This window comes from Rattus norvegicus, chromosome X (assembly GCF_036323735.1).
Source record: "Rattus norvegicus strain BN/NHsdMcwi chromosome X, GRCr8, whole genome shotgun sequence".
Lineage (NCBI taxonomy): Eukaryota > Metazoa > Chordata > Mammalia > Rodentia > Muridae > Rattus > Rattus norvegicus.
In genome coordinates, this window is record NC_086039.1 from 82,432,887 (window position 1) to 82,445,824 (window position 12,938).

General features: G+C 36.2%; 1 protein-coding gene and 1 non-coding gene across 4 annotated transcripts in view; both read right to left on the bottom strand.

Annotated features, from left to right (window-relative positions):
* Chm (CHM Rab escort protein) overlaps window positions 1–12,938 on the bottom strand; it is a 158,787-nt gene that overhangs the window by 37,424 nt on the left and 108,425 nt on the right. For all 3 annotated transcript variants that reach the window (XR_005497922.1, XM_039099489.2, NM_017067.1), the window contains 3 exon segments: window positions 10,795–10,872; window positions 2,843–2,947; window positions 2,358–2,421 (listed from right to left, as the gene is read on the bottom strand). Coding sequence is in view for 2 of the 3 variants with exons in the window: in XM_039099489.2 (XP_038955417.1) it covers window positions 2,358–2,421; window positions 2,843–2,947; window positions 10,795–10,872 (247 nt within the window). In the remaining variant the exon portion in view is untranslated.
* Mir361 (microRNA 361) lies at window positions 5,577–5,646 on the bottom strand. The gene has a single exon (NR_032109.1). It is a non-coding gene; the product is annotated as a microRNA 361 (primary transcript).

Sequence of the window (12,938 nt, forward strand, 5' to 3'; positions counted from 1 at the left end):
TTAAAACTTTCTCAGATACATAGAGCGGGGGATGAATCTGAAAAAGACTGATTTGAAGCAGGGTGAACAGTTAGAAGGAAGAGATAGGATACATGGGAATAGTAAATTAACCATGAGAAAGTAAAGAACTGAGACCACATTTATGAAATACATGGGTACAACTGAAAGGTTGAGGAGATGCGAGAGAGAAGGAAATTTGTGTGGCTTGAATAGTATCAGTTCTATTCTCAGTGACAACAAGCACAAGATGACAAACAGATGGACAACAGGGGACAGTGGCTTCAGCTTTAAGTGACTATCTCCTGACAGATAGCCAGCAGACCGTTGGCATATGGTTCTGGCACCCTTAGACCTCCAGGAGGTGGCCTCCTGCATTGATGTAGAGTTGAGACTATGGGGATACATAAAGTCATTTGCTGTGTGTGTACAAGGAGAAGTATAATGAAGTAGGATGAAGAGAGAATTTTGATATTAAATGATAGGATAAAAAATAGCTTCAGATATGCAGAGAAGGAACTGTCAGTGTTTTTGAATGCCAAAAGCATCAAAAAATATTATCAAAACCATCAGGAAAGTTCTGGCGAAAACGTTAAATAGTGCCCCGACCCTAAATATCATGGTTTTTAATATATTTGGTACGAACAGGGCAGAAGCAGAACTGTGGTTTAAAAATGACTGAGGTCAGGAGCTGAAAGCAGCAAGAATTGAAGACAGAAAATACCATTAAAAAGAAGGGACAGGATGAATACTCAGTAGAGATGGAGACAGTCAAGAGATTGGGGTAATTCTGTTTAATTTAAAAACTCAGTGGATCTGTCTGTATGTGTGTATGAGTTTTATATATGTGTGTTCACCAAAGTGTTCACGTATGTGTCAAAGGCACCTGTGAAGGAGTTTACAAATGGACAATGGAAAGACAGACTCTTCAGTCATGCTATACATATATTGTGAGTGGTACAGTAGAAGTTTAAGTTCCTTTGTGTATGGTGGGTATTTTATTTTACCCAGAGAAACAAGAAGATGAACAGAGCCGGTTAGAAAGTGAAGACTGATATTAGCCATTGAGGTGAATGAGCAAGTAATCAAAAACCAGTAGGAGAATTTGTAATGTGAGCAGGACCTAGCTGAGTGCAGCTAAAACCATGACGTTGTGGGAGTCATGGTTATGGAGTTTTCTCAGGTGGCCCTCACTGATACAGTGGCTATGGCCACATGGGAATTGCAGGTGTTAGAAGGATACCCACCATGGTATCTATGGCAAAGGAAAGGAAGCAAGTAGAAGTAAGATGATAATAATCAGAAGAGATAGAGGGATAATGGTTTATATGTCTATGAAGAGACAGAATGGGAATAAAAGATTAAACGAAATGGGAGGGCTGGAGCAGATTTATGATCCTGGAAGTCTATAATCTTCAGACTTGATTGGACCATTGACATTGCTTAAGAAAACATACATAGAACAGGGCAGTCCATGAAGTGATTATTGTATGTTTTGCTTTGAGGTTTGACTTGTCTGTAATCCCCATACTTGAGAGAGGACTTCACATGTAATTTAAAGACTGGAATTCATCAACTCCCAAACTTACAAATAGTCCCATTTTCATCCTCTTATTTCAGTATGTCACATTTCTAAGTACAATGCTTTGCCTGGTTCATCTCTGACTTTTGGTTGGACTTCAAATAGTCAATTACATTTTTTTCTTGCCTGAGTATCTCAACTCCTTTGCTGACTCTGTTTAAACAGATAAAATACATAGCAACCTTTTAAATGATAGCCCTCTTTGCTTCTGTATCACTCTTCAGGGGCAACATTTCACAGCTTAGCTTCTTCTAAGAATTGCCTCTACTTGCTCTCTTCACAGTTCTGTCTCCCTGAGATGTTTTCACAAAACCTATGGTTGCATGGGAGACCCAGACCTGATAGCAACAGTGGCAGACCAATGTGCCTAGTAAAACATCAATTACTACATTATTTCTTTAAACTATACCTCACTAATCCTTGTCACACAGAACTACACTTCCTATTTATCTGTACCCCCAGGCCATGTGGTATTTGAAGGCAGACATGCTATCATAGTTATCAATGTCTTCAGGCTGCTGAGTAAAAGGCGTATGTTTGCCAAGTAATAAAATGAATGCTCACTTTTACAGATTTAATCCACAACATAGGGGCCATGGCTCCAAATGCTATAACAGAAACTTAAAATTTGCTAGGAGTGGACTTTCACTGTTCTTGCCATAAAAATGTTATATAAAGACAGACATGTTAATTAGTGCAGGGATAAGTTCACCATGAACATGAATTTCTTAAAAGACACAGCTTTTCTTCTAAGAAAAAACAGAGAGGACGAAATCACCTGTTGGTCTGCATCCGTTTTTAGTACAGATCCATCTGTAATCAGTACTGCCCTGGATATTTGCCTGTAATGCACAAAAGAGGAAAGCAGTGATTCAGATTCCACGGCTAAGTTTCATTTAATGTTATGTAACCAGCAGAAGGCATGTTTCAAAGATTTAAGTAAGGATAAAAGTGTCAAAACGCAGTCAAGTTCTGCTTTAATCTTTTCTTGGCTCAAGAAAGAAGGCTGCATGACCTACAGACAAACTCCAGCTGAGGCAAAGGAGAAGAAATTCTGCTAGGCTTCCCTCAAAACAGGACCAAGTAGGGAAGAATGGTAAGAAATAGAGCATCCCTTTGGTTTGGTATACCTCTGCATGGTACTTGTCAAAAAAAAAAAAAAACAAAAAACAAAAAAACAAAAACAAACTGTGAGAATGGTCAATGTGGTTACATGGACAGAAGTTTTCCCTTCCTTGTGTAATAGGGTGGAGGACACCTTACCTGTATTGCACACGGGAACATGTATTCTCAGAAAGGTAACTGTCTTCAATAATGAAATGTTTAGAGATTATCCTTTGACCAAACTGATCTATCACTGCTTTACATCTATAAAGAAGATAAGCATAGAGAAAAGATCATATTAATGATAAAGTAATTGAGAAAATTAAATAATGAACTGTTGATTTTGAATCTGAAACCCTGTAAAACTTAAAGAAATTGCCAACTACATTTTCTGACACTGAACTAGACATATCTTCTGGTTGTTAATCTGACATCTTTTAAGCTGTAAATACATGTATACTGTTACTTAAATATTGATTTTCATTGTCATTAGTCTGTAAGTATAAGTCCAGTAAAGCATCATTGCATAATTCCAAGTTTTCCTCGCATCTAGAAACATAGAAGCTGTTCCTTTGTTTAAAAAAATCAGCTTTCTTTTTCATCACCTTTAACGGTTCTAAGAGGAAAAGAAAGCTGATTAAATATCATGTTGTATCATTCACAGCCTGTAAAAGCCACTAAAGGCTTTTTATTTTTCTGTTAAGTGTTGCTTTCTCTTTTGTTCAAGAATAGCTATCTGGTCATGCGTTTGATAATGTTTTAAATAGAAAAAAAAAAGGACAGAGCTTCTTTTAATATCTGTTTCCACTTTACTTCAAAGGAAAATCATGGAAAGATTTCTTTCAAGTGCTCTTTCCAAATAAGGAAAACACTTATGCACGGACATTCTCAGGTCTCTGTCATCTGATATGTGTCGGGACAATGAATCATATAGAACCCTCCATTGACCTTCTTTCAATGTGTCTAGATAAAAGGATGAAAATTAGAATCCATCTCCTTGCAGTGCCACAAGTTATAAATGTACTTTATAGGGCTCATTATCCAAACTAATGGACTAAGGGCGACATCCTTGAAACGGACTTACCAGCACTGACAAAGCCTCTATGCAATATTTCAGGAACTATATGCAAATGACTATTATGTTTGCTATATCTTTTTATTATGGAAATAGCAATTTGCTTTTGTCACAGTTTCTTTTGGTACCAGAATTATTTTATTAGAAATAAACTTATATGCTGGTCCTCATAAAAATGAAAGCAAATGATTTCACATTCATATCAAATATAAAATATTCTGCTATGAGCTTGGTGTTTATGTGGGTCTCCTAACAAGTGAAGCAGGGGCTGTCCCTTAGCCTGTTGCCTGCCTGCTTGCCTGTTCATCTCATACCCCTAAATGGACTGCCTCGTCTAGCCTCAGTGGGAAAGGATGAGTCTAATCCTGTAGCAAACTGATGTGTGTGGGGAGGTATTTAGGGGGAGATGAGAGACCCAGAGGGGGTCTTCCCCTTCCCAAAAAGTCTTCACTTTTGGTAGAATTGGGGGAGATCTTGTGTGTGGGGTACTAGGAGGAGAGGAGGTACTGACATTGTGTTATAAAGTGAATAAACAAATGGAAAACTAAATAAAATATTTTGCTATAAATTGAAGTATCCTCAATTGCTCTAAACAAGCCAAATAAGAGATTTATAACAAGCAGAATTAAAAACAAAATGAATGACCTGAATTTGTATTTTGCTGATATTACTGAATAAATGGCATACCACTGTTGGGACTACTATGCTTAGTGATGCTATATAGATACGTCTAAATATTTAAGCAATTTTAATATAAATCTGTTGTATTAATACTTAAATGATTTCTCCATTTTGCCTATACTTCAACTCTCCTGCATTTCCTTAAACCTATAAAATACTTCACTAAATTAGCACAAAGGACCTCTTACATCAAATACTGGCCAAGATAACTTTTGAAAAGTAGAAAGATAAGTTTGTTTCTTGTGCATTCATAAATATTTTAAAAATCAAAGTACTTGAAGAACTGGAGAAGAGGTATCTGCTGAATTGTCATGATACACTTATACTTGTCCTATCACCACTGTCAAGCATTTCTTATTTTTAACTGAGAAGTTGTAGAAACTGAAGAGGGAATAATGCAGGCAGGCAAATAAAGGGAGTATAAGTCTTATGTACTTTGTAGGACTTGGGGATACATATTTGTCTTTTGTTTGAACTCAACTGGTGAGTACTTAAGGATCGGAATGAACTATAATTATATTTCAAAAGGCAGTGGAAGACACTGAACTGTAGATCATGATGTTCATATTGAAATGTTTCGGTGAAATTTACTGATCTCTGATGGTTACTATGGAATGTATAAAAGATGAATCAATAGATGGCTCAAGGGGCGAATATCTGTGAGGAAGTATGAAGAAGCAGGTATACTGTGATCTTCATTATAGAAATTGAGGAGAAGATATGACAGGTGTTTACTTTAAATTCAATGTTGGCAAAGGCTTGAAACTTTTCATCTTGTGTTGGACTAGAACTGAGAGAAGAGTGTTTTTCATATAAATCTTGAACCTTAGTGACTTTTCAAAGCAATCCCATTATCAAACAAACAAAGCAACCCAGAAATAAACCTAGCCTTCAAGTCAAGTTTATGAAGTCTTTGCTGCTTTGTTTGCTTCCAAAGTCTAATAGAGATCCTTTGGTGACCGGCAGACACTGATTTCAGGTGTTTCAGCATTAGAAAGAATTAATGAAGATAACGCAGAGAGTAAATAATGCAAGCTCAACTATGCAGGATAAGATGCTAATGAATGTGCCTGTTTATGCAGAAGCTTCAGATGAAACTGATTTCCAAGGGAGGAGGAGGAGGAGGAGCAGGAGAGGGAAACGAATCAGAATCACACCTGGGGGACTTTTCAAATAATAAGTACCCCTGGAGATTCTGATAAGCTTCCGAGTCCCAAGAAAGAATCATAGTGAAGCCTCTGCTACTGCTGCATCTCTATGTTGTGTGAGAAAAGTAAAGGGCTCCAGACTGAGAGAAATGACGCACATCTGAACACAGGGAGGTGACTATTATTTAGGCCCAGTTCTGGCAGTCTGGTAGATGGTAACATGACTCACCTGTTAGCCTCATTCTTGCCCTGAAGTACTGAGGCAATAGGCCTAAGCAAAGCTCTGTAAACCAAGGCATGTAAAGCAAATGGTAAGATTTGTTTTCCCTCAGATACTTGACTTATTGCCATACATTCAGCCTAATTGGGAGAACAATGAAGAACGGATATTGATTTGGAACCTACTCTTAATCTGTATTATAAAGATTAATATAAAAATTAGATGACATTCGCTTAATGGAAAACAACAAAATGAAACAGTGCTGCCAGACACATTAAAATACCCTCCTGCCTACTCCTCCCACACAAACCCGAGGAAGCCATTAAAGATTAACAGCGTTTCGGACTGAGCAGAGGGCCTTGCTGAACCTCATAAATAGTAAATTGAGAAGGAACATGATAGGACTTTCTAGTTACAGGGACACAATGACCAAGCTGATCAGAAGAATCAGTGAAGCCAGACAGAACATTTCATGGGCAAGGCTTTCTAAATCAACAAACCGCAGCACTTACTCAGCTCTTGGTTCACTGATATGAGAGCATCCATAGCAAACTGACAATAAAGGAGGGGAGAAAACTCAGCGAGTCTAAAACAAAACATCTGGAACTCAGTCAAGAAGAGAAAACAACAGTATTAACAGGTACGCAATCCCTTTGATCTTCAGAAACCCCAGGTAATTACAGACTATGGAAATTAGAAATTAAATAATAAAAAAGAAAAATGTTAATTAAGGAAATGATAAGATTCCTAATCGTGGAAAGAAGCAAAACAGGTGTTCCTACTGGACACAGCTTGTGAGTTTTCTCAAAGGCATTAGGTTCCAGTTTTACATCATCCAAAACATGGTTTCAAAATAGTCATAACGGTACTTCTGAGCTGAACATCTACTACAGTCATTTCAACCCATTAACAAGATGGGTTTTTAGTTGTGGCTCTGACCTTTTCATAAATTGTACATCATCTTTTACATTATGTATTCTTGATACAGTCTACTTAATCTTTTAAGACTAATGGGTAAAGAAAAACCATATATACTCAAGGAATACACTGTGATAATTTGGTGTATTATACACTGTGTAATGAATAACAGAATCAAATCAACACACCCAGTCACCACCCAGTTATCATTGGGAGCAAAGATATTTAAAATCTGTTCTAATCACATTTCAAGTACACAATTAAGTTACAATTACCTACTTCCTTTCTCTATCTAGCATGGTATGCTCCAAACTGAATTTATCACAGCCCTACTTTTGTTTTCTTCCCTTGTAATCTCTCTATCAAGTACAGTTTTAACCAATAGTTATAACTTTCGAACCCAAATCTCTCTTCAAATCTAATCCGCTACTATTGTACATTCCACCTTAAAATACTTCTTGTAATTCTTCTCTCTCACCCCACCGCTGCTGCTTTAGACTCTGGTTGCATTTAATAAGGCAGTGGACTGCTAAGAAGCTGATACTTCATTTAATCAACACCAAAATATGACAAGTATCTTTGCCAAGTACTGTTCCTATAGGTAATAATGAAGATGCAGACACAGGCAATTTAAAAATAATAGTACCGCTCAGCCGTAAGTCGAGGAAAGGCCATTTGCGAAGTATTACATGAGGTATCAGCTTTAAATAAATTGGCAGGGTATCAGCGTGTGTAGTTTGGTAGGAGTGCTACATTCACACTGTTTGTATGGATCAAAGAGAGTTAAGCAAATAATATGAGAATGTCTCAGGTACAGAAATGCACAACCACTTCATTGTTAGCTGTCAAGGTGAGAAACAAAAGGAGGGAAAGAAATGAGTGCCCCACAGCGATCAACTGGCTCCAGAATGCCTTTGAGTTTACTTGGAAATGACACAAAGCCACAAAGGCTGTCTGCATTTTATCTTCATAGAGGAAAGCTTGATCTGTGAACCAAATGAATCTCAATACACAATTACTTGGTTAATTTAATTGTTTGATAATGTCTTCCAGTGGTCTTCGTAAACTGCACAGAAACAAAAATCCCGATTGTCTTGTTCTCATTTGTATTCCCAGTGCTTGCTACACAGAAACAAACCAGCTAAGACTTGAATGAATTGAGGAAAGGACGGGGGACTGAAGTACTCTGTGAGAGCAAACAGAATATAGACAGGAAAAGGGTAAGCAATGGTGATTCTGGAGATAAAGGATCTCTTTCCATTATGTTCCTTCCATATCAGCAGTATTACTTAACATTGTTTAAAAATTCTAACTCACACTTCTTGGCAAAGCATAGAACACAATGAGCCTTCTTCCTTTATGACATGCCAAGGTTTCCAATTACATATACTACTAAACTACCTGTATGTGTAATCTATGGTTTTATGATGTTTATCTGCTCTGGTAATATTACAACAACCATACAAGGTATGGCTTGTCAGCCACTCCACTTTTTATAATAACATTAGGGCACAGAGGGGTTAAACCTCTTGCTTAGTTTCACAGAGATTGAAAATATCAATGTCAGAATTCAAATACAGTCTATGTGACATTGAAGGCTGCACTGTTCCCTTGAATCCCAAATTACAAACAGAGGACCTATATTTTATTTACTTTGTTTATCACATCATATCACACCATAACAACTAGCATGGGAGTTGGTAAAGGACGAGAGCATAGAAGAGGCACTGAGCTAGCTGCTTAAAAATAAAGTGTACAATTTGTTTTTAATTTCTCATTACCCAATAATGTGACAACTGGCCCACACTTCAGCATATGAAACATTTTAAGATCTCTTATTTCTAAATGTTAAAGAGTCAGCTAAGTACTTTCCAATAGTATTTAATGTAGCCAAATAATAGGTCAAATCTAAAAGAAAACTCAATGACTATTTCTGAATTCTTCTAATCTTACAAATAAGGGAATTTGCCATAAAAAAGACTTGCTATTATTCACAGCAATAATAGTCAATAGCCCCTCTTATTGCAGGATTGGGTTTTGTTAATAAATACGGTGCTTTGGAACTTATATGATGATACAAAAGACTAGAAGCAAGCTGCCTATTACCTAAAACTCATTCTACCAGTATATTGGGCAAGTACACCTAGACAAAGCCTTACAATAAATTATCTAGGACCCCAAGCTTATCATAGAACACAGTACACTCGCCTCAATATTTAAATTCACCTTACAGAGCCCTGTTTCTCAATGTCCTCTAAAAATGATCTATATTAGATTCTACTGGGGTATTGCTTATAACTAGTTTCCTATCCAAAAGTGGTGACAAGCATCTGTAATCTGGGGTACACTGTGAAAACCTATCTCAAAATACCAACAAACCAACCCAATAAAACATTAATTCCTGGTGATATCTAAAAAATTACTTAGTCAATTTCCTTGGCCACTTTACAGTTTTAAAATTGCTAGTCGAAGTTTTTATGGTATCTAAGACCTGTAATCTTCACCTATCCCTTCCAACTAGAATCAGTGTAAGTTCATGAAAGTAGATAGTTTATTCAGAATAATTTCATAAACATAAGTCAGAGGTAAGGTAAATGCATCCTTTATTTGAACAAATGCTATTTCAGTACTAGCATACTTATTTTAAGCAAGAAGCAAGCAAGCAAGAAAGAGCCAACAAGAAATAGGAGCCATGCAAATTCTTCATGTCACTGAGACCCACATGTGGATCCTGGAATAGTGCCCAAAGATGATAAAAATGACCTAAGCAAATAAACACCAAACAAGCAACTCATTATCTGTCTTTCTGTCACAGGGAAGCATTCGGGTTTCAAAATCACTGTCTACGGAAAAACAAACTATGTGACATACAGACAACCGCTTTTTCATTACCTTACATAGAGTTCCTCATGCTAAAATCTGAATATCCAAAGACTTTAGTGATAGTCCCTTGTATACTGTCACTGCTTTTATTTAAATAGTATGATTCTGTACTGTTGGATTGCTAAACTATACTTTCTAAGAACTTAAAATCATGTGTCAATTTTTACAGCAAAAAGCTCAAAGATTCTCTGTATTACTCATTTTTAGAACTAAATCCTAGCTAAATTAACTGCTTATAACATTATAATTCAATTATGAGAAATTAATGGCCAATTTCTTCCATTTAGACTATACAAAATTACTACATAAAGAAACAAGCTGTTTAAGATTTTAGTTATTAACTATTCTAATTTCAACACTTTTAATATAGTACTAAAATAATCATCCATGAAATATTGGTTGATAGGTACTTAAGAGCATCTAAGAAAGAAGAAAACAGTTTTAACACCCCCTAAAACTCCATCCAGTTGAGTTATTTCTTTTCCAAGGTAATACTCAGAAATTGTACAATAGTGTTTTAGCTGAATTTAATTCAGACAAGAGTTATGTATTAGTCTACAATAATAAATTCTAGAAAAAATTAATTAAAATACAAAATATAAGTAAATAGATGGTGCTCATGTATTGTTAGAAAGTGAGTAAACTCATACTTTAATCCTTAACCAGCTTGTAGCCTGATTCTGTTGTAAAAGAATTTATCCTCAGATAACAGGGCAGCATAGTTTATGACAACAATCTACCTAAAAACTCATTAAAGTCTTTTCTCTTGAAGTGACATGCATTATCAGCAGAGATTAATCTGATGAGTCTTTAGGTGAGCTCCATTTTTAAAAATGCAATAACAGAGGGCTTTGTTGTCATCTGATGAAAATCAATTAGAGGAGGTAAGGCCACAAGGAAAACTAACATCACTCATCACCTACCCCCGGCAGCTGAAATGATTTGTCTTCCAAGCTTGAATGATCAGGAGCTATAGTCATATTGCAGGGGAATTAATTTAGTTTCTATATTCTGAACTCACTTTCCTTGTTCTGGAAGACCTAAACACAAATTACTTTTAATCAAGGTTGATATGTTATTAATACCAAGGAGGATCTTTCAAGAATCACTTTTTAAAAAGCAACTTCTATATTTTTCACCCCTGTCTGGTGTATAAATATAGGAAGGTTACTTATAGTAGCCTTACTTTCTGGATTCTTTGTCCACTACAAGGCACTGTACAGAATGGCGAAGACAATAGATTCCACCAAATACAGCACACATTCTGAAAAGAGAATAGAAAAAATGAGAATTAGGATAACTGGGTTGAAACTAAGGTAAAAATATTTAGGTATCTTACACATAGTAACTGGCATTACACAAAAAGCATCTGATAATATATAATTTTCACTATATTACTCTTTCTCAGATGTAATATTAGCAATTTCTTTATACAACAAAGGAATCGTGATTAATAATACAATATTGATATCTAAAATTGTAGCCATGTCAAAAGTGTCCCTAAGGAAGAGTTAAATGTTCCCCCTAAAATTGGCTCCTGCATTTCTAAGGTGCATAAGGCACAAACATCCTCCAGAAGAGATGCATGAGACACTCAGAGAAGGGTAAAGAAAGACTGAACAAGGAAGACTTTAGCAGAGTTTTGAAGTTGTCAATTACCATAGAGGTAAGCAGAATCTCTAGGAGCCAAGACTAACTAGAAAGTAAGAACTCAGAACACAGCATGCAGCAGAAGCTGTAAGGAATAGGCTTGTGTCACTCTGCTAAGTACAAACAACTCAGCGTCCATTTAGCGAGAAAAAGCTTTAAGATCTGGACAGTACAAGGAGCAGAAAAGGAAACCATCTTTCATGACATCTGATTATTTAAGGAACTACACCTCTGTAAAATGATCTAGGAAAGAAATGAACTCTACTGGGGCAGGGATAGAAAGAGAATGCTGATTTGTCTAAGCTCAGGGTAGAGGAAGCTTATACCTCTGTATTAAAATCAGGGTTCCACGCTCACAGACGATGGAAATTTGAAATTACACCCATTACCAAGGAAATATCAAGAAAAATGGCTCTGGGTAAATGATAATTCTGGATTTCAACTACTTTCACAACTTAGAGTCCTACAGTGATGATTTTAAAACCTACAATTACACAACACTGAAAGAAACATACCAAGCCCTTTATTGAGAATTTGTAGACACAAGTTAAGAGCAGGGCTAAAGCTGTAAGTCCTTATTTAGATAGAATTATTAGATAGAGGTTATAGGTGTGCTTAAAATGAATTAATCAAAAATGTGAAAAAAGCACAATGGAATATCGGAAAGATGACTATGGTAGACTGAATATTTACACCAGAACATGTCCCCATTGTAATTGCAGAGAGCTATGGACATCGTTCATTGCATGAAGGACTTTACAAGTACATAACATTAGGGTTCCTGCAATCAGATAATCCTGGTGAGCACAACACAATTACAAGGGTCTTCAAAAGAAGAAACAGGAGGTTAAAGTCAGACACATGGATATGCAGATGATCGTAGAGGTCAGAGTGATGCTGTTTGTATAAGGTGGACACATGCCAAAGAATGCAGGTGGCCTTTTTAAACTAGAAAAGGAAAGGAACAGAGCCTTCCTTCATGCCCTAAGAAGGAATGCAGTCCTGCTGGTCCCTTTCAGACTGCTGACCTCCAGGAATGTAAGATAATAAATTTGTGTTGTTTTATCCTACTGAGTCAGTTAGAGCAGAAATAGAAAATTAACATATAGACATATATACATGGAAATGATTATTAAAGTAGTAGCATTATGAATCAAGGTAAAATGGGCCATGACAAAAAGATTTGGGAACAACAGGTTACATTTATCTTGTTGAAAAATTATCTCTGATTCACACTGTGTTCAGAATCAATTCCAGGAAAAGTCCAAGTTGTAAGTATGAGAAACAACAAGAATATAGGAAGATATGAGTCAGAAACAGATTCCAATAAAACATAAAAGCCTCAAATCGGCAAAATATAGAACTTTAAACATTTAAACATGTAGAAAAGAAAGTCAAAAGGGAAGCAGTAGTTAAGAAAAGATGTACAGATACAATAGTAGTTATTAAATCTCTCCATAAGGACAACAATTTGTTACAGTAAAGTGGAAGATGCATACCTTTTCAGAGTAGCAAATCTTCTTGCTACTTAAATATTTTACAAAATCCTAGCTACATGTGTGGAAGAAGATGTACACAACTTTCTTCCTGCACACAGTTAGGCATAGGGGTTAAGGAAGAATTTTGACTGCCTGGCCAACTATGCCACATACTAGCTATGTGACCATGGAAACAGGATAA